General features: G+C 39.5%; 1 protein-coding gene across 1 annotated transcript in view; it reads left to right on the forward strand.

The window, feature by feature from the left end:
• Window positions 1-22,470, forward strand: part of LCP1 (lymphocyte cytosolic protein 1) — a 56,768-nt gene that overhangs the window by 10,397 nt on the left and 23,901 nt on the right. Inside the window, exons 6-12 of the mRNA XM_007947812.2 lie at window positions 574-739; window positions 2,905-3,047; window positions 7,268-7,363; window positions 10,403-10,598; window positions 14,121-14,199; window positions 15,050-15,164; window positions 17,922-18,055. Of these exons, the coding sequence (XP_007946003.1) occupies window positions 574-739; window positions 2,905-3,047; window positions 7,268-7,363; window positions 10,403-10,598; window positions 14,121-14,199; window positions 15,050-15,164; window positions 17,922-18,055 (929 nt within the window). The remainder of the gene's footprint in view (window positions 1-573; window positions 740-2,904; window positions 3,048-7,267; window positions 7,364-10,402; window positions 10,599-14,120; window positions 14,200-15,049; window positions 15,165-17,921; window positions 18,056-22,470) is intronic.

Here is a 22,470-nt window from a genome sequence, read left to right on the forward strand (position 1 = left end):
TATACATACATATATATGTTTGTTCAAGTTCCCTAGATATTATGGATACTCAATAAACTGTCCTAATGAAAATCATCCCATCTTTTCCAGGAACTTGATTTATACCTTTTTTAGTCCCTTGATCTGTAAGTCAAACAGCTATTCTGTTACTCTGTTTTATGACCTTTATTTACATCAACAATTGTGGTATTAATGGTAGCTAGTGACAAGACAATGGCTTCCCTCAATGGTGCCCTTTACTTAGGCCTGATGGGGGCTTGAGTGTGTAACGTCCATCACAGAGTAAGATGAAAAACTAAGACCCATGAGCTTCATCCTGCCCAAGCTGACCTTCAACTCCAGGTGCAGGTTTGATTGAATACTCCTGTGTAAATCCAGTGTCTGGGTGACTGGATTTTCACTTCTAGTTATCTCCCACTTCCTTTTCTTAATGTTAAAAAACTAATGAAGACAATGTTTGCTTGAGACCTATGAACTTTCCAGAAGGAAAACATTGTTACTCTTGCTGATAATCATCATCAGTTGGCATCTGTGAAGTCAAAAAACAAAACTTGCCTACCTTTTCTGCCTCAGGAAAATTTGAACCTGGCTCTGAACTCTGCCTCAGCCATTGGGTGCCATGTGGTCAACATAGGAGCTGAGGACTTAAAGGAGGGAAAGCCTTACCTGGTCCTTGGACTTCTGTGGCAAGTCATCAAGATTGGGTTGTTTGCCGACATTGAACTCAGCAGAAATGAGGGTATGTACAAAGTCCCAAACATTGTTCATGGTGTGATGGGGGCTGTAGGAGAAGAATATCAGGAATGGTCAAGCACAGAATTCTCACGTTTTGAAAATTATACAAAAGTATACCGAATTAATTGTATTAATGTGACAGATTCTGTCCACAATGACCTTTTAAAACAAGGGGGCAAAACTCTTTCTAATCACTGACTAATACTGCTTGTTTACAACATATAGCTCATCCTAGCTGCCCCAGACTCTCACCTCAACAGCTTTTCTCAGAGAGTCCACTTTGCCCTTAGACACTTCATAACAAGCAAGACTACTTATAATTTGTGTTATATGAAGTGGTCCATGTTTACATACTGCAGCAATCTCTTCAGATTCAGAGAACTTGTATTTCTTGTCAAGATTTTGGAGTATTATGTTTAGAGTTTCAAAGTTCTCGACCAAATATGTAGCTGCTAGTTTTGTTCTCTCTGCTCCCACTGTCATCCTGTCTGTTTATGAACAATTGCAGCTTTGTTGCTTAGACAGACATAGCAGACCTTGATAAGCATCATACAAAAGGCATCGTTACCTTGGAGTTCACGAACAGATGCACCACTATGAAATCTGTAGCCAACATCCAACCTTTAGTTATATATACTTTTTATTTATGTGTCCAAATCCCAATAACCAGTGGAGAATCCTAGCGTACAACTTTAAAGTGAACATTTTAAATATAATTTAAAGGGGAAAAAAAAGCAAATGGAGATTTTAGAAACCAAGAGAAAGAATATTGATTTGCAAATAATGACCTCAGCTAAATTTAAACCTTCTAGCTGAGCAAAAAGTATTCTTCAAAGGAAACAAAGAAAAGGGTTGATTACATTTTTGAGATGCTGTAATTATTCAGGTAAGCATTTTAAACATAAAACATCTATGGGAGTAGAAAAGAGAACACTGTCATTATTACATAATTGATCTCTTAAAAGCAAAAGTGTCCTCTCATGAAATGTGCTCTGAGGGGTCCAACAAGGAATTCTGAGCCAGTTGTCCTGGCTATGTTCATGGCTCTGCAGCAGTGTTCTTAGGCATAACATTGATTATTCATAGGTGTCTCGTCTTCTCCATCTGAAAAATGGGGATAATAAGTCATTTCAAAATACTTTACGCCTCCTTTTAAGGAATAATGTTCATGAGTGATGCAGTTGAGTGCATCAGTTAAGTGATAGGCTATTAACAGAAAACTTGGAGGTTTGAGTCAACCCAAAGGGGCCTCAGAAGAAAGGCCTGGTTATCTATTTCCAAAAAATCAGCCATTGAAAACTCTGTGGAGCACAATTCTATTCTGACACACATGGAGTCCCTATACATCCAGATCTACTCGATAGCCTCTGGTTGGTTTTTGCTTTTTTAGAGAATACTAAAAAATGCATTGCTGTCAAGTCAACTCTGACTCACAAGTACCCTTTAGAACAGAGTGTTGTTGTTGTTGTTGTTGTTATGTGCCGTCAAGTCAGCCCCTACTCATAGCGACCCCTCCTTGGGTTTCCGAGGCAGTGTCACTACGGAAGTAGATTGCCCCATCTTCCTTCCAAGGAGTGGCTGGTGGGTTTGAACCGCCAGCCTTCTGGTTAGCAGTCAAGTGCCTTAGGCACTATGCTACCAGAGCACCTTAGGACAGAATAGAACTGTCCAATAGGGTTTCTAAGGCTGTAATCTTTATGGAAGGAGCTCTGGTGGTTCAGTGACTAAGGCATTTGACTGCTAACCAGAAGCTTGGTGGTTTAAACCCACCAGCCACTCTGCAGAAGGAAGACTGGGCAATTTACTTCTGTAAAGATTTACTGCCTTGGAAACCCAATGGGGGTCACTATGAGTTAGAACCAACTTGATGGCAGTAGGTTTGGTGTGTTTTCCCCCCCCCCAATCTTTATGGAAGCAGACTGCCACATCTTTCTTCTGCAGAGCAGCTGATTGGTTCTAACCGCCAACCTTTCAGTTAGCAGCCCAGCACTTAACCACTGCACCACCAGGGCTCCCTGGAATACCAATAAAGTGTTTATTCCATGAAAAGCTACACATACTTTTACCCCCAGGAAATAATATTGCTATCCTCAGCTTTCCAACAGAGCTCAATGAAAGCTCTAACTAACCCCCTTGTATTTATTTGTCTTCTGCTTTTGTGCTTCTCAGCTCTGATTGCTCTTTTGAGAGAAGGGGAGAGCCTGGAGGATCTTATGAAACTCTCCCCTGAGGAGCTCCTGCTGAGATGGGCAAACTACCATCTGGAAAATGCAGGCTGCAACAAAATCAACAACTTCAGTACTGACATCAAGGTAGGAGGCATGGGACTGACTGTGGCCCTAAAGGGAATTCTGAGTGTTAAAGGAAAAAAGATAGCGGTTCTGGTCCTTGTCTTCTGAGAACCTCCAGGTCTGTTAGTGAATTCCTGGTACTGTTTTGGAGCTGCTTCTTATTCTAATCACTTTTTCTGTAGCCCTAACCAGGAGCTCTGGTGGCATAGTGGATAGATAAGGCAACTGGCTGCTAACCAGAAGGTCAGAGGTTCAAACCCACCAGCCACTCCACTGAAGGATGATGGGGTGATCTACTTCTGTAAAGATTTTCAGCCTCAGAAACCCAATGGGAGGTGCTATGAGTTGGGATTGACTCAATGGCAGTGAGTTTGGTTTTTGGTTTGGAGTACTGAGCCAACGGCACCCAGACCTGTTCAAAGTCCTGGTAACTGCACAGCATCAAAGGAAGATGAGTCGCCTTAGAATTTCAATATCAAGTGGAGGGACAAGAGTAAGGAGAGAGAAGAGGGCGAGAGACAACACCCTGTTCTCTCAAGGAAAGAGAGTATGTGGAGGACTGTAATACCTTCCTGGTTGTATAAACAGGAGCACCAGATGGGTATTCCTTTTTAAAAAATTAAATGAGAATGGATTTCCTAATTATACTAAAATAGCAAACACAGTGCCTACTGTATGCTGGGTTCTGACTGCTATGTATAAGTATTAGCACATTTAGTCCTCACAGTGAGGGATGAGGCAAGGATTATAACCTTCCCATTTTACAGATAAGGAAACTGAGGTAAAGTAACTTTTTCAAGTAATTTGTTCAAGTTTATGTACTTAGAACATGGAGCCATGATTCAAATCCAGGCAGTTAGACCTCATGGTCCATGTACTTGACACTATACTAGACTGACTGTCTAAAATGACTCAAGAATTTCTTGAACACCTCTTATTTGCAGAAATAATGTGATTTTTAAACCATAATAATGGCAATAAAAAAGACCAGGTTTACTGGCCTGATAGAGCCTGGTGAGACCCCTGAGACTAGGGCCCCTATTTACCCTTCAGGTATGGAATTGAATACACTCCTGTGGCATCCAGCCAAACAATAGACAGGCATATGGGGTGAACATTTACATCAGGTAGACACACTCCTTAGAATGATTAATCCTGGAAGAACAGAAGGGCAGTGATTCCATACGGAGATAGTTTAGGGGGCAGGAATGCATAAGAAAAAAGGTCATAGGGAAGAGGTAACTAGAGAGAGAAGGTGGGGAGGGAGTTGTTAAATTGTGGTGAATTGCAGTTAATGTCATGAAACAAAATGTGTATGAACTGCTGTATGAAAAATGAATTTGTTCTGTAAACTCTCACCCAAATCACAATAAAAATTTTAAAATTAAATAAAATTATAATAATGGCAAAACTATAGAGATGGTAAAAAGATCAGTGGTTACACTGAGTGAGGAGTGGGTGAGGAGAAAGGTATGCTAAGGTGATAGCTTTGTTATAATTGATGAACCAGTAGTGAAACATTATTAACTAAAGTCCCTAGTTTACATTAGGGGTCACTGTGTGTTGTACAGTCCTATGACTTTTAGCAAATGTATAATGTAATGCATGTATCCACCATTATAGCATCACACAGAATAGTTGTACCACACTAAAGCAAGATGTTAATAATGAACGAAATTATGTAGAAGGAGAAGGGAATATGTGGAAACGCTCTGTACTTTCTGCTCAATTTTTCTGTAAACCTCATCTACTCTAAAAAAATAGAATCTAATTTGAAAAATTAAAAAGCCAGTACAAAGCAGGGCTGGGGAGAACAATAATGATTCTGGAAACCATCTGCAATGGGAATTTATCTCAGAGCATATAGAAGACACAAACAATCCTGAAACAGAGATCCAGAAGGGAAAAGGCTGAGGAGCCATACACTGTAGCTGTCAATTTTATGAAAAGTGCCATGTTAAGGAGAAAGGAAATAGCTGTTTGCATTGACATTGTGGACCAAAATAGAAAGGACTTAAGGAGAAGGAAGGAACATCAGAAAGAAGTTGCTAACAGTAACTGGTGTAAGATGCTAGGTCTCCTTCTCCCCAGAACTGAAAGAAATGTTTTCTAAAGAGTAAGAGTCAGAAGAAAGGCAGATGATCCACCACAGCGATCAAGGTTTGTCGTTCTGTGAGTGACATTTTCCCCATGCAGTAGTATGTGGACTCAGTGACTTTTAGAACTTGGGGTCCCCCAGGCACAGTGCCAGTTAAGAGGGAAATTTCTAGATGGAAAGGCCATCTTCCCTTAGGCCCTATGCTAAAAATTCCAAAGTCATTCAACTATACAACTTTCACTGGTTATGAACATTCTTCTAGCACCACCCACCATGCTGGAGCTTAACAGGGGCTAGATGTAATGGTCTCTGGTTGTGCTCACTAATTATACACTGCAGTTGTAAACTTTTCTGCTGAAATGAGACTGCTTGATCTGAGCCATAAACTTGCCTGATTTCCCATCGCTAAAAGGCCATGTTCTTTAGAATAACTATTTTGTACTTTGCAAAGTATTTGTATGAGTTAGGAACTGGTGAGCTGAGCACTTATCCAGTGGTGGTTCTGTTCTTAAGGTGCAGCTCCTCCAGCTGAGGTCAGTGCTGTCACATGTGGGTCTGAGTGCTGGCACATTTGGAATAACAACCAACCATACTCAGTTGCCCTCCAGTCGATTCTGACTCATGTCACCCCAAAAGGGTCAGTGTAGAGCTGTGCTGCACAGTGCTACTGAGGGACAGCCCCTTTGGAGAGGCCCTTAGACACAGTCAGCATAAGGGACAGGAGAATGCCTATAAATTGGCAACAGGTAGGAGAACGCCATACTAGAATGGGTAAGAAAAATTTATTTGGTATCAGGTGAAATGAAGTTACTCAGTAAAGCTAAAAAGGGTGTATTGTGTGGTGAGCAGATTTTATTTGTGCCGAGCATCTGCATGGAACTTTCAGTGAGAGTTCAGAATAGTGACAACAAACATGTAAGGCTAGGATGGGGCTTAGAAAGAAAAGAGAGGAAAATTGATTTCCTCAGTGCAGCATCAGTGGTTCATACTGGATCTTTCTCACCTCTCTTATCACAAGGGGTGAGCAGTGCTCTACCCTCCCAGGGCCAGTTTTATAAACAAACAAAGCAACAGCTGATGTTTCAGTTTTTCAAGAGAAATGAAGATGCCTTTATCACATAGGGCAAGCATTTACCTGGTGGGTACATTCCTTAGAAGATCAATGACAGGAGAACTGAAGGGCAGTATTTGCACAGGGAGATAGCTCAGAGGCAGGAATGCACTGGAATGGACACGAGAAAAGGGTAACTACAGGGAGGAAGTGGGAAGAGACCTGTTACATTGTGGGGATTTCAGTCAATGTCCTAAAACAAAATGTGTGTGAGCTACTGTATGGAAAATGAATTTGCTCCATAAACTTTCACTCAAATCAAAATTTTTAAAAATTAAAAAAAAGAGAAAAATACAGATGTCTTTAAATTATTTCAATAAATTACTTAACGTTTTTTATAGCTTCATTGCATGAGATAACTTGATAGTTCTGAGATGATAATTCTGAGAATTCTTTTTGTCAATAAGCCTATTTTCAGAATCTAAGAAGCTTAAGAATTCAATACCTGAATTCCATCTCCTATAACTAAATTTAACCTTTTTTGTAGTCTCTGGATAAACATTGAATGGACTTAACATCTTAATAGCTCTCCTTTTATATAAAGACTGCTTATTAATGCTTCTAACTTCCATCTTTGAAAGCTTTATTTTTCTTTTGCTGATTGTCCACTTAAATGCAATTTCAAACTGTGCTTTAAACTTCTGCTTCCTTTTTCTGTCACTTCTTTTTTATTAACCCTTAGCTGACTGACTTCTACAGCAATATAAAGGTATATCTTTTTCCTGTCTACAATTTAATATGTGTAAATTTTTTTTTAAGGACAACAGAATAGTATCTGCTCCTTTGGGCTGCCTTTTGTGTATGTTCTGTATTTTTAATTATTTCCTTTTGAAAAGAGAGCCCAATATGTTATGTAAACAGACATATAGAAAATGCAAATTAGTGAATGTTTCTAGCTTTGTTAATTAAGTTACATTCTTGAATGATAGTCGAATGAGAAATAAAGTATGTTTGCTTTTGGAAAATTACTGTCATGCTAAGTATGTAATTAGCTGTGCTGTTCTGAAACTGTAATTTCTCAATTTCTCACAGGACTCGAAAGCTTATTACCACCTGCTTGAACAGGTGGCTCCAAAAGGAGATGAAGAAGGTATCCCTGCTGTTGTTATTGACATGTCAGGACTAAGGGTAAGGACGTGTCCCAAGTTCTGTTTAGAGAACAGGACGCTGCCTTCCATAGTTACCTAGGTGTTCCTTCACTCTGCATAACTGGGACTCTGGAGTTCCATGAGTGGGCACTTCTGTTTCAAGCTGACTGTGCCTGTTAAACCCACAGTTTTGGATAATAATTATGGGAAACTGAATCTGGGAAAATACACACACACACACATTAAGGAAAGAAACTAATACTAATTAAGTGCATCCACCATGCTAGACATTTCTGTATAGGTCCCATCATTCAATAGTCTTTACAGCACCAAGAAGACACCTGGGTGGCACAAGTGGTTTGCAATTAGCTGCTAACCTAAAGGTTGGTGGTTCTAACACACCCTGTGGCACTACGAAAGAAAGGTCTGGTGATCTGTTGCTGTAAAGATCAGAGCCAACAAAACCTGTGGAGTAGTTACTCTGTTAACACATGGTTGCCGTGAATTGGGATCAACTTGATGACAACAGATTTTGTTTTGTTTTTGGTACAGCACCAAAATGTACTATTATTTCCATTCTTAGGTACTGGAATCTTATTTCTGGAAATAGGCTATTTATAAAAATTAATAAATTCTCATTTTAGAGAGGAAAAAACTGTGACCCAGAAAGGTTCATAGACATATGCAGTGTCACACAATGGGGAGCTATTTGATTTGAGGCCGGGGCTCCTTTCTTCTAGTTGTAGTTGTCATCATCACTCTCTCCACTTGCTGAACTCTACCCTGTGCCAAGGACCATGCTGGTCATGTTGCACACACTAACTGTAATCTCCGTAAAATCACTAAGGTTGGTGTTATTAACTCTGAAAGTTGAGAAAATGGAAAGGTCAAAGAAGCTAATAATTAGCTCATGGCCCCAGAGCTAGTATGCATTCTATGGTAAGAATATAAACCCAGGTTGACTTCAAAGTTCACCCAGCCACCACCCTGACTCACATTAAGGGGAACAGCAGAAAAGACTTGGGCAGGGTCTTTTGAGTTCTCAGAAGTGTCTGGTTTGAGAACCCTTAAACCCACAAGAGGACAGCAAGGGTCTGAATATTAAAACTTCAGTTTTTCCACTTTAACGTTGATGTTGAGAAATCACCTTACCCATTTCTGTGCCACATTTAATGTCACTGGAATTAAATCCAATGAGTTGATATGGGAGTTAACTCATCCCTAAATAAAGGTCATGGAATGCATAATTATCTAGTAAAACATCACATTAAGAAATAATTCTAGTTTAGGAGACAGTTCGTCCAAGTGACTTGTGCACCATGCGATCCTCAGTCTATACGACTATGAGACCAGAAGAACTAGATGGTACCCAGCTGCCCCTCTCTGTTTGGAGGGGGATCTATATAGGAGATCCTGGACAGAGTGGGAGAACAATGTGGAACAAAACTCAAAATAATTTACAAAAAAAAAGGGGGGGATCAGGTTTGCTGGTCTGATAGAACCTGATGGAACCAAACAAAAGACAGGCATGTGAGCTGAACATTTACATTAGGTAGATACACTCCTTAGAGAGAACAATCATGGGAGAATAGAAGGGCTCTGTATGCACAAGGAGACAGCTCAAGGGGCAGGAGTGCATGGGAGTGAAGGACACAGGGAAGAGGTAACTATGGGGATGAAGTGGAAGAGGAACTGTTGCATTGTGGGAAATTGAAAGTCAATGTCATGAGACAAAGTATATGTGAGCTGCTGTATGGAAAGTAAATTTGCTCTGTAAACTTTCACCCAAATCACAATAAAAAATTAAAAAGAAAAAAAGAATTCTAATTTGTAGCTCTGTTTTCTAAAAATTGGTGGTTTCAGACTTTTAAGATCTTTTAGGAGAGTGGATCATATTTCAATAAAACCTTAGACTGCTTATAAGAGTCTGTTTACACATGACTGGGGATTTTCTAGAAATATTTGAATAGACTTCTCATATGTCTTCAGTCTGAAGTACCAAAAGCCGGATTGGTACTATGTGTTTATCAATGGTAATATTTCATAGGCTAACGAAATAATCAAGTTGATTTTGTTTGGGCTGCACGTATCCCACCTCAGAGTGGGAAGGGTTATTTCATACTAACCAGAAGTCCTTATTGGCAGGTATAATTACCTTTGAAATAACTGTAACAATGTAAATGATTACTTAAGCATTTTAGTTGACAAAATGTCATGAAGTCTGTTTAACAAAATAATAAAGAAGAAATATAATAGTTGAAAATAAGACCAATTTAAATGATAAGATTGTAGAATCTACTGAATCTCTTTTAAAACTGACCATTTATCTGAAATGATCCCATAAAGTGATGATAGGGCTCTATGCCTTAACTTCTAAGATTCCTTTTACTTGAGATGTTCTGATTTTAATTTCAAGCCAATTTAAGTAACAGTGTGCTGTGATTAAGTCTATGGGCACACTTATATGGGGACACACGATATTAACGAGGACTTGGTGGTCCATCTGTAGCATTCTGTTTCTGCCCAGTACACTTCAGGCACAGCCACCACCAGTCTGTCAGCAGCAGAGGCTTGTTTGTTGCTATGGTGTTGCTATGATGCAGGTTTCAGCAGAGCTTCCAGAATTAGATGGACTAGAAAGAAAGGCCTGGGAATTTACTTCTGAAAATCGGCCAATGAAAACTGTGTGGATCAAAATGAATCATTGTCTCATCTGTAACCAATATTGGAGATGGTGCAGGACCAGGCAGTGTTTTATTCCATTATGCATGGGATTGTCAGGGACAATTCTATGGCAGCTAACAACAATATTAAGGAGCTCTGGTGGCATAGTGCCTAAAGCATTTGACTGCTAACTAGAAGTCTGGTGGTTCAAACCCACCAGGCACTCCTGGAAGGAAGGTTGGGCAATCTACTGTAGTGATATCGCCTTGGTAATCCAAGGAGGGGTCGCTACAAGGTGGATCCAACTCCATGGCAGTAAGTTTGCCTTATATAAACTCTCAGGTTTGGGGTAAGATTCCTGCTTCTTTTTCATGTTGGCCTTGACCCAACTTTGCACCCCTCTCGTTCACTGCAGGAGAAAGATGATATCCAGAGGGCAGAGTGTATGCTACAGCAGGCAGACAGGCTGGGCTGCAGGCAGTTTGTCACAGCCACTGATGTGGTCCGAGGGAATCCCAAGCTGAACTTGGCTTTCATTGCCAACCTCTTCAACAGATACCCTGCGCTGCACAAACCAGAGAACCAGGACATCGACTGGGGGGCTCTTGAAGGTAACTGGTTGTTTACAATGTTAGGACAAGCACTCACTATTCTAATTCAGTGGCAATTCACCTCTCAAGCAAATGCAAACCCTCACACATTGGGAAAGATTTGCAAACAGGTCATCAGTTCTCTGGTATATAACAAAGAGAATAAGCAGATTAATCAAGTAAATTACAACCAAGCAGAAATAATTAAATACCATTATATCATATCCATTATACATAGGCTCCATCCATTATCAGAATTAAATGTTCCTGGGGAGACAATGTATTTAATTATTGGATGAAATAAATCCTGAGTCCCCAAAACCTAATTTATGTACTTAATGGACTGAGTGTTAATTCCTGGAAGCAAGAAATTGCAGCCACTCATCATCTTAAAATGATATTTGACTTAAGCTAGCACATGCTTACTTAGGTTTTATTGGTTTGGTTTTGTTTGTTTGATTTGGGTTGTGAGGACACAGAATGGTATTTTGAGGCAGGATCACTGACATTTGGTTTTTGAGGTTAATGCCCAAGGATTGGAGGAAAAGCATATAGCATTGGTCAGCTTCTAACTGGTAAAGGTGCCAGAGATATTTACTTTTCTTTCTTTCTCCCTTCCCTCTTTCCTTCCTTCCTTCCCTCCCTTCCTTCCTTCTTTTCATTCTTTCTTCTTTTCCATTGTGAGATAGGAAAATAAATACAAAACTTAAAATTAGTATCACCAAAGGTAATCCAGATAATCCAGATCTAAGGTATTGGTTGATCCTTTTCCAGAAATGCCTTACTCTAGCTGAACATACAGTATCAATCCATGTTCTAATATGCCTGCATTCAAATTATTTGCAAAGTCATTGCAAGGGATCCTTGTATTTTGGTGACTTGCAAACATATATATATATATATATCAAGCCCTCTAATACCCCATTTTTCAGCCGCCTCTAACAGCAATGCAACACACTGCTGTGGAATCGAATCCAACTCATAGCAGCCCCTCCTTGGGTTTCTGAGGTGATATCACTGTGGAAGTAGATTGCCCAACCTTCCTTCTGAGGAGTGGCTGGTGGATTTGAACCGCCAGTCTTCTGGTTAGCAGTCAAATGCCTAAGGCACTATGCCACCAGAGCTCCTACATCCCCATTTGGGCCCTTCACTATCATTTGAAATTCAACATATATAAAATGGAATTAGTGGTGCAACAGATAGGTGCTCAGCTGCGAACCAAAGGGTTGGTGGTTTGAACCCACACAGTGGCTCTGCAGGAGAAAAACTTGAAGATGTGCTTCTGTAAAGGTTACAGCCAAGGAAACCCTAGGGGCTAATTCTACTTTGTCATGTAGGGTCACTATGAGTTGAAAATCAGTTCAATGGCACCCAGCAACAAGCTCCCCCATTGCCCTTATGGAGCCCTTGGTGGTGTGAATGTTAATACACTCAGTGCTGACTGGAAAGGTAGTGGTTGGAGTCCACCCAGAGGAGCCTCCGGAGGAAGGTCTGGTGATCTGCTTCCAGAAATCAGCCACTGAAAACCCTATGGAGCATGACTCACAACTGACACACACAGGGCCACCATGAGCCATCATCAACTTATTTTTATTGCCTTTTCCCCTCTACCCTCTACCTACCCCCATCCCATCAGGTCTCTTTTAAAAACTCTCATGTCCATCAATTAGACTGTTTTTCCTTTAGTTACCAAAACTCTAGACTTCGGGTTTCACTTAGATTTCCACTTTACCCTACTATCTAGTAAATCAGCAAATACTAATAATTCCTCCTTCACCATTTCTTTGAGATTGTTATTTTTCCTTCCTGCTCCTCTGGACTCTCATTACCTCATATGCCAGTTATTTCAGTTGGTCTCAAGGGCCTATCCCTTCATTCATCAAACATTTGAATGGGCCTCAGTGCCAGTGCCAAGCACTAGCACCTCTTGTGTATTTCATTTATATTCATACCACCTTCCAATCATTCTGCACACTGCTGCAGGCACGTTCCGCTTTCATTATATCTGTGCCCTACTCGAGAATTTATTATAGTAATAAGGGAAAGAAAGTCTAATGACTGACATTGTTTAATACATCAAGTACAAAGTCTGCTACCTGGCATTCAAAGAGCCCTGATCCTGGTTGCAGGCTCTGGACAGCTTTGTCTCTGTGTACTGTACAGCACACGTTCCTGGCACATCCATTCCCGACATTCTTAGTAGAGGCCTTACCTACTGCCTTTGTGTTCACAGTTACAGTGTACCCTACCCCTACTCTTACCATACCCCAAAAATGCTCTCCTCTTTCCTTGTTACTATCCAGGTTATCCAGATTTTACTAGACCTTTAAGGTGATGCTCAAATCCTACTCCCTCCAAATGTAACCCACACTCTTCCTTTCCCTCAGTGGCACAACAGTTAAGTGTTTGGCTGCTAACTGAAATGTCAGAGGTTCAAACCAATCTTCAGCTCTGTGGGAGAAAGACCTAGAGATCTGCTCACATAGAGATTATGGCCTAGGAAACCCTGTGGAGCAGTTCTACTGTGTCGCATGGAGTTGCTATGAGTCTGAGTTGAGTCAATGGCACCCAACCCAATAATAACATTATTTCCCCAGAGTTCTGGGTGGTGCTGACTGAAAGGTAGGCTATTAAAGTCCACCCAGAAGAAAGGGATGGTGATCTACTTCTGAAAAATCAGCCACTGAAACCCTGTGGAGCACAGCTCTGCTCTGACACACATTGGGTCGTCACGAGTCAGAGCTGACTTGATTGGCAGCTGGTGTCACTGGTATTCTTTCTTCCACTGTCTCAACTACAATATCGAGTGTGTCTGCCTCATATCTTAGGCCTTCAGTTGTCATGATATCTAATAGTTTGGTGCTTTCAATTTCTTCTTTACCCAGAAAAAAATGTAAGCCTGTGAAGACAAACATTGAACAGTTTCCCTACAGGTGCCCTTGTACTATAATAATAGGCATCATAGAGGTACTTGTTCTCCAGAAGTGAAAAAATTAACATAGAGTAGCAGCCCTCCTCCAAATTCATTAGGGTTTATTTTGTTATTATTGTGTGCCTTCGAGCCAATTCTGACTCACAGTGACCCTGTAGAGTAGAACTGCCCCATAGGGTTTCCAGGGCTGTCATCTTTCAATGAGCCCAGGCTTCTACCCATGGAGGTGGGTTCCAGCTGCCAGTGTTTCCATTAACAGATGAGTGCTTAACCATTGTGCCACCAGAGTTTATTTAAAATTTTTTTTTTTATTCATTCTCCTTTAAGCTCTTAATGACCTCTTTTGTTTAACTTAGACAATCCTGTTTTGTGCTAAACAGAAGGTTGGACGTTTGAGTTCATCCAGAGGTGCCTTGGAAGAAAGACTTGGCAATCTACTTTTGAAAAATCATCCCTTGAAAATCCTTTGTCACGCGTAGGGTCACCATGAGTTGGAATAAATTTGACAGCAACTAGTTTGTTTACTTGTTGTTTGATTTAGTTAACCTTTGGCCCTAAAAATGGGCATGTTTTCTAGGAGTCTGAAAGATACCTGGTCTTTATTCATTTAGGTGAGACAAGGGAAGAGCGGACATTTAGGAACTGGATGAACTCCTTGGGTGTGAGCCCTCGAGTCAATCATTTGTACAGGTAAGAATATTTAGAATCTCATCCTGAATGGGAGACACAGAGACCTGGGAACAGCCACAGAATTCCAAATACCACTGTATGTGATGTATAATTCTTATCCTAAAAATGTGTGTGCTTTGACAAGAAGGGACAACCAGAGCCAAATTCAGCTGCAGATGCTAGATGTTCAGCTGAGAAATGCCCTTCCACACGCCAACCTCACTGTCTGTGTAATACAAAGTCATACTTCAACAAAATGACCAGCTTACTACATGTCATAAGCCTATGATTTGCTCATGAGCAGTTAAAACAATAAATGTTAAGTTTACAGTTAAGTGACTTCTAGTCCCTTGGTGGTACAAGCAGGTAATGTGCTTGGCTGCTAACTGACAGGTTAGAGGTTGAAGTCAACCCACAGGTTCCTCAGAAGAAAGGCCTGATGATCTACTTCTGAAAAATGAGCCATTGGAACCTTATGGAACACAGTTCAACTCTGACACACATGGGGTCACCATGAGTCAGAACTGACTAGAAAGCAACTTTTTTTTTTTTTTTTTTAAATTTGTTTGCTTATGCCGTTTGTTAGAGCCATATTCCTTTTCCAGGAGGCCGCATGTCTTGGTGAAGGGACATAGGTAGTCACATCTGGAGAAACCTTGGTACGTGCTTCAATTTCCCTGACAATTTCTTCATCTTTAAAGATGGAACTCCTAAAACCAATTCTGCAAGTTGTTGTGAATGTGCCTCAAACTAATACATTTGAACATTTTGATGAATGATTCCACAGAAGAATATAGAAGTGCCTGGCCCACTGTATGCCCATCATAAAAGTTGGAAATCTGAGCATTCTTTTGTGTTTGTTTTTGTTCAGTGACTTATCAGATGCCCTGGTCATCTTCCAACTCTATGAAAAGATTAAAGTCCCTGTTGACTGGAACAGAGTGAACAAACCACCATACCCCAAACTGGGAGGCAATATGAAGAAGGTAAACAATGACTATTCTGATATTCCAGTAGGCAGGAGAAGTTATAAGCCTATAAGGGCACTATGAGAATTCTTTTATCAGGAGGCCAGACTGAGAAAAATAATGTTTATCCAGGGATTAAATTATAGCATGGTAATCAGAAACATGGATAATTTTATTAGAGTAAGCCCATTATTTAGTTGATTACCTATTTATACTCTATGTTATTTGTCTGCAAGCTTTATGATGTAAAAATTCTAATTAAGATCATTAGAGCAGGAAAAAATGTATTGATTAAGGGTAGGGTTGCACAGCCCATTATCGTAATTACTGTCTTTAAGTGATACATCTGTGCTTCAGTTACCTAGTGCCACTCTGACAAAAATATACCAAAAATGGGATGGCTTTAACAGGAGTTTATTCTCTTACACTTTGGAAGATTTAAGTCCGAGTTCAAAGGCTCTAGGGGCTGGGTGAAAGCCCCTCATCCTTGGGCTTCAGCTCTGCCTCCTGCTCCTGGTCCACTGAAGCTGGAGGCTTTTCTTCACTCAGCTGCTGGCTGCTGAGGCTGACAAGACCAAGGTTGACAAGTAAAAAGGCACAGTCCTGATGTTAGCAAACCACACAGTAGGCCATTAATTCAAGTCCATTGAAAGTCCCAGGGTCAGCAGAGCATGGCAGGCTGCTGAACAACAACTTGGCTACATGCAGGGTTCAAGTGTGCCATAAGCTAGAGACCATTCCCAAAGCTGTTTCTTATATACAGGAAGCAGACCACATACACAAAGCAGCTGTTCCAGTAGATTCCACCATGGAGTTAATTACTAGTCTCACCATGGGAATAACCACATTCAGTTGCCCAGCCACTCAACCAGGCCCAGCCAAGTTGAGCCACAAACTTAACTGTCACAATCTGTAAAAAGTTGAATTGGCCAAAATTGTGTGATGGATATATTTACAACAATGATACTTATTAAAAAGAGAGAGAGAGAGAATAGCTACTGAGGCTGATGATGTACAACCAAACACCTCGTGGGATTTGATTCCCTGCTTTGGAGATTTAGGGTCATGTTTTCTTGCGGCATCCTGTTAATTGGCCTAATAATGTGTTTCTTTAATGCTTCTGTTCTGTCTCTTAATTCCTGGGGTCTTAAAGGCTTGCAAGCAACAATACAAGGCACAACAGTTGGTCTCCAGTCACTTGGAGCAATGGAGGAAGGAGAGTCAGGAATAGGAAAGGATATGAATGTGTTGATAATTGCCTCCATGAACACCTGCCTCTTCTGCCATGAGCACAAAAGAACTGGATGGTGCCTGGGTACCATTACTGAACATTTTGATCAAAGATGCTATATAGAAGAATCCTGATCAAAAGGGGAAAAGTGTAGAACAGAATGTCAAATTCTTACAAACTTTAGACTTTCTGGAACCAGAGAGGGTGGATGAACCCTTGAAACTATTGCCCTGAGATCATCTTTAACCTTAAACTAAAAATATTCCCTGAAATTATCTTAAAACTGAACAATAGTTTAGCTTAACTGGTAAAAAAAAAAAAAAAAAAAAGGTCTGCATTAAGCATTATACTTTTTAAAGAAGTATCTATAAAGGATCAAATTGACAATAGCACCTCAAAGGATTAGATAAGAACCTTAGGGGGCAGTGAGTTTAACTTGATGAAGGAGGAACAACTCAGAAAAGGAGGATGAGAATGATTGCACAACTTGAAGAATATAATCAATGTCACTAAATTATACATGTAGTAGCTGTTAAAAAAAATAGAAAGAAAAAGATAATTAAAGCAAGCAGAACTACAGTGTTGTTTTTTCCTCAGCAGGATCCTCATTGTAATTTTCCAGAGAACTGGAGCTTTGTGCTGACAATGTGACCTGCACAAATAGTTTGTCCACTGTCAACACAGTGAGAACACATTGTTTTGTCAAACAGCAATAGAGTTGACACAGCAAATCACCAGGCCTTTCTTCTCAAGCACTTTGGGTGCGTTCAAACACCATCCTCATTTACCTGTCTATACTATTCCCAAAACAGCTGAATTCATAGAGCATGACATGGAAAATTTATACTCTCTATTCTATACCACACAGTGGGCTGACATGCAGGGAAGGTAATCTTGTGGCTACAGAGACATCATTAAGAATCACAGAGACAAGAATTGGTGAGAAATGGCTGTGCCAACTCTATTGCTGCTTTGACAATACAATGTGTTCCCACTGTGTTGACAGTGGACAAACTATTTGTACAGGTCACATTGAAAACTCTGTGGAGTTCAATTGTACTCTTCACAGTGGGGTCACAATGTGATAAACCAAAACCAAACTCACTGCCGTTGAGTCAATTCCAACTCACAGCAACCCCTCCTTGGGTTTCCCAGGTGTATATCTGTGGAAGTAGATTGCCCAGTCTTCCTTCTGAGGAGTGCCTCTGAACCTGGGTTTGAACCACCAACCTTCTGGTTAGCAGTCAAATGCCTTAGGCACTACACTACCAGAGCTCCACACAGTATGTTAGAACCATGAAAATGTTTATGTAATGAATTTGTCTTAGTTTTGGACTTAGAGCACACTCCAAATATTTTTGGTGGAAGATGGAAAATTCTTAAACTAATTTAGAATCCTAGAATTGCAGAGCCAGGAGAAATGTGAGCAATCATTCAGCCTGACCATACATAGTTCATTCTGTCTTTATTTTTATTATTGGACAAGGTCTTTATTATCATAGACATGATGACATGAAGTTGTTTTACTTTGTGCTCATTAACAGCTTGAGAATTGTAACTATGCAGTGGAATTGGGGAAGAATCAAGCTAAGTTTTCCCTGGTTGGTATCGCTGGACAAGATCTCAATGAAGGAAACCGCACTCTAACGTTGGCCTTGATTTGGCAGCTAATGAGAAGGTAGGGAAAATCATGGGAATGACTTCTTATTGAATGTATTACTTACCCAGAAAAATACTAGCAACTTCTCAGGAATGTGTTTGAATCCAGTAAAGCTATGTTTTAAGCTAAGCTTAATAACCAAAGAACTATTTTTTTAATTTTTCTGTTTTTTTTTTTTTCTTCCTTCTTCCTTCTTCCTTTAATTTCCATCAGTTTTTCTATCAGGTATTTGAAACTCTGTTGTTAGGTTCACAAACATTTTAGATTGCTCCATCCTGTTAATGAGTCACCTCTTGATCTTTATGGGATGACTCGCTTCCTGCCTGATAATATTCTTTTCTCTGAAATCTACTTTTTCTGATATTAATATAGCAGCTTCCTTTTAATGTGTGTTAGCATGGCATATTTTTTCCATCCTTTTATTTTAAGCTGGTTTCTGTCAATAATACTTAATTACCTTTTAAAGAATTTATTTCAAATAAAGGGAGAAGTATGCTATTTTTATCCATCCACATATTTACCATTTCTTGTGCTCTTCATCTGTGTTGGTCCAGATTTCCGTCTGGTATTATTTTCTTTGTATGTGAAGTATTTTTTTGATGAATTCTTTCAGCTTTTATCTGTCTTTATTTCATTTTTTTATTTTTGAAAGATATTTTGTCTCAGTATAGAATTCTAGTTTGATAGTTTTTCTTTCTGTCCTTTAAAGATAATTGTTGTACTGTCTTCTGGAGTGCATTGTTTCCAACCAGAATGCTGCTATTATTCTCATCTTTGTTCCTCTGTATGTAATGTATCTTTTTCCCTCTGGCTGCTTTTAAAATTTGCTCTTATTTTAAGCATTTTGATTATAACATGCCTTGGTGTTTCTTTTGCTTGAGATTTGTTGAGCTTTTTGGATCTCTGGATTTAGAGGGTTTTTTCAGTTTGAAAAGTTTTTGTCCTTTATTTCTTCAAATATATTTCCTCTACCTATCCTCCTCCATTTTTGGGGAAGTCCTGGTATGTCTGAAGTTGTTCTGGAATTCACTGATGCTCTATTCATTTTTTTTTTTTTTCCTTCTGTTTTGTTTTTTATCTCTATGTTTCATTTTGGATCATTTCTATTGCTGTTTCTTCAAGTTCACTAATCTGTTTTTTTGTAATGACTAATCTTCCATTAATCCCATCCAACCAAAAAAACCAAAATCACTACAATCAAGTCAATTCAACTCACAGTGACCCCTCCCTGGGTTTCCGAGGCAATATCTCTAGGAAAGTAGATTGCCCAGTCTTCCTTCCGAGGAGTGGCTGGTGGGTTTGAACTGCCAGCCTTCTGGTTAGCAGTCAAGTGTGTTAGGCAGTATGCCACCAGAGCTCTTCCTTCCTATCCAGTGTATGTTTATTTTTTATGTCACTCATTATACAGTAAAACCTGTGAAAGCTGGAACCTATGTAAGGTGTAAAGCTGTCAGAGAAGGAAAACTCAAATATTTCCCATTAAAATGAGTGATAGAAAAGTAGTAAGGACAGTAGAAGCAAGATGCCATCCTGCTAGCACACTCCACCCAATCTCTCTACAACAGAGATCCAGAAAAACTAAGTGAAACAGATACAAATAATAATCCTATAATCCTGAGCATCAAATGAGAGGATAAAGAATTAGACTTAGTGCTGATTGGAAAGGGAGACAGAGCAAGGTCAGTGACTGGGGAGAGGAAAGAAGCCAGGACCAACAGAAGCAGCACCATTTTAAGCCCAGAGCCATCAGATGCAGACTAGGAGAAAACAACTTCACAGAATCCACACAGCGATAAAGACACAGTGTAAATTTGCACCCAAATCACATAAAAAAAAAAAAAAAGACACAATGTAGACAGGTTGGGAAGAATTCAAGGAGGAGGACATTAACTCTCCACTAGTGAGCCATATCTACTTCACTGACCACCTCACCTAATAGATGAGCACCACCACCAGCTCCTGCACTACTAGATCAATGACAGATGGTGGATAACACCTGCTCATCCCTATCGTAGCTTTTCTTCATGACAAACAGAGACCTGCATCTATATTCCCACCAGTTATTCCACCAAACCAAAGAGCTGGGGAGTTTCTCAGTGCTGCCAAGCTAACAACCAAGGAAGCAGACCTACCCATCCAGACACACTGAATCAAAGCAAAACAAAAAACCAGGGTGAAACAAAGCAATACATAACCAACAAATAAAAACAACAACTTCAAAATGTCTTGGAGACAATAGACAACCTCATTTCAAACAAAGAAAGAGGTTAAGATAGTGGAAACAAGTGTCCCAAATAAAGAGTTAGGAAACTTTTCTGATAATAGAACTATCTGATAAGGAATTAACAAATATACATATATATATATATATATAGAGAGAGAGATAACCTTCTAAGACCTCAATAGGAGCTCTGGTGGCATAGTGCCTAAGGCATTTCACTGGTAACCAGAAGGCCGACAGTTCAAACCCATCAGCCACTCCTCAGAAGGAAGATTGGGCAATCTACTTCCGTAGTGATACTGCCTCAGAAACCCAAGGAGGGGTCACTATGAATCAGATCCGACTCAACAGCAATGAGTTAGTTTTTTTTTAAGACCTCATTGAAACCATAAACAAAAGCAAGGAAAAGACAGACTGTACGCTTGAAGAATTCAGGAAAATCATTCAACAGCAAAATGACAAAATGAATAGACAATTAGAAACTATACAAAAACAGCAATTACAAATCCAGAAGATGAATACTAAAATTACAGAGATAGATACCACATTGGAAGGACAAAAGAGTAGAATTGAATTGGCAAAAGAGCATATTAGCCAGCTTGAAGACAAATCCCTTGGCACCATCTTGTATGAGGAAAAAAAAAAGATTGAAGAAAGCGTAAGAGTTATATGGGATGATATGAAGAGAAATTACCTACATGTGATTGGAATTCCAGAACAAGAGGAGGCACAAAAAAAAAAAAAAAATCCCATGGAGAAAATTGGCAAAGATCTGCTAACAGAAAACTTCCCCCAACATTATGAGAGACAAAAAGATATCCTTCCAAGAAGCTCAATAAACCTCATACAAGATAGTCTCCAAGAGAAAGTCACCAAGGCATATCATAATCAAACTTTCCAAAATCAAAGACAAAGAATGAATTTTGAGAGTAACTCAGGAAACATGAAATGTAACCTACAAAGGGCAACCAATAAGACTAAGCTCTGATTTCTCAGAAACGATGCAAGAAAGAAGGCAATGGGGTGACATATACACAACCTTGAAAGAAAATAATTGCCATCCTAAAATTATATATCCAGCAAAACTGTACCTCAAATATGATGATGAAATTGGGATATTCCCAGACAAATGGAAATTAAGTGAACTTATAAAAACCAGATCAATCTTATAAGAAATGCTAAAAGGAGTCCTTTGGAGAGAAAGTCAACAGCAGAAGATAACAACCAAGGACATGTGACAACACTACCCAGATATGAACCCAGAGAAAGAATTCTCAAAACTAAAATAAGCTTACAAAACAGAAAATAGAGAACAAGAGGTGTAAATATGTAAAAAATAAGAACTACAAAGCAAAAAGAAGGAATAAGTGGTATAATTACAGAACTCCCAAAAGGAGAGAAAGTCAGCAATATATCAATATAAAACAGACTTTTCCAAATTTGGGAAAGTACTAGGAGCTCTGGTAGCATAGTGGCTAAGGCACTTGACTGCTAACCAGATGGCTGGCGGTTCAAACCCATCAGCTACTCCTCGGAAGGAAGATGGGGCAATCTACTTCCAAAGTGATACTGCCTCGGAAACCCAAGGAGGGGTCACTATGAGTCGGGTCCGACTTGACGGCACATAACAACAACAATAATTTACTACACAGTAAGCAGAAAACCAAAATATGACACAAGAAAATCACAAGGACTTGTTAGCATAAAATCAACACAATGAAGAAAAGAAAAAGAAAGCCTGATTTAAAAAATAAAAAAATGAACTTAGCACAGAGAAATATTCTGAACAAAGAAACCATCTATACCACAATAAAAAACACAAAAGGATGATAGTAAATTCTAACTATCAGTAATTACACTGAAAGTGAATGGATTAAATGCACCAGTCAAGAGTAAGAGAGTGGCAGAATGGGTAAGAAAACAAGACCCAACAACATACTCCTTACAGGAGACTCACCTTAGACACAAAGATAAAGATAAATTAAAAATCAAATGATAGAAAAAAATATATCAAACTAATGGCAACTTAATAGCAGGAGTGGCAATATTAATTTCTGATAAAATAGACTTCAAGACCAGAATAAGAGACAATGAAGGGCATTATAAGATGTGAAAGGGTCAGTCAACCAAGAAGACATAACCATAATAAATATTTATGCACCCAATGAAAGAGCTCCAAAATATGTAAACATTAACTGAATTGAAAGGAGAA

The sequence above is a fragment of the Orycteropus afer genome, unplaced genomic scaffold (assembly GCF_000298275.1).
Source record: "Orycteropus afer afer isolate SDZICR_OR568_19922 unplaced genomic scaffold, OryAfe1.0 scaffold00194, whole genome shotgun sequence".
Lineage (NCBI taxonomy): Eukaryota > Metazoa > Chordata > Mammalia > Tubulidentata > Orycteropodidae > Orycteropus > Orycteropus afer.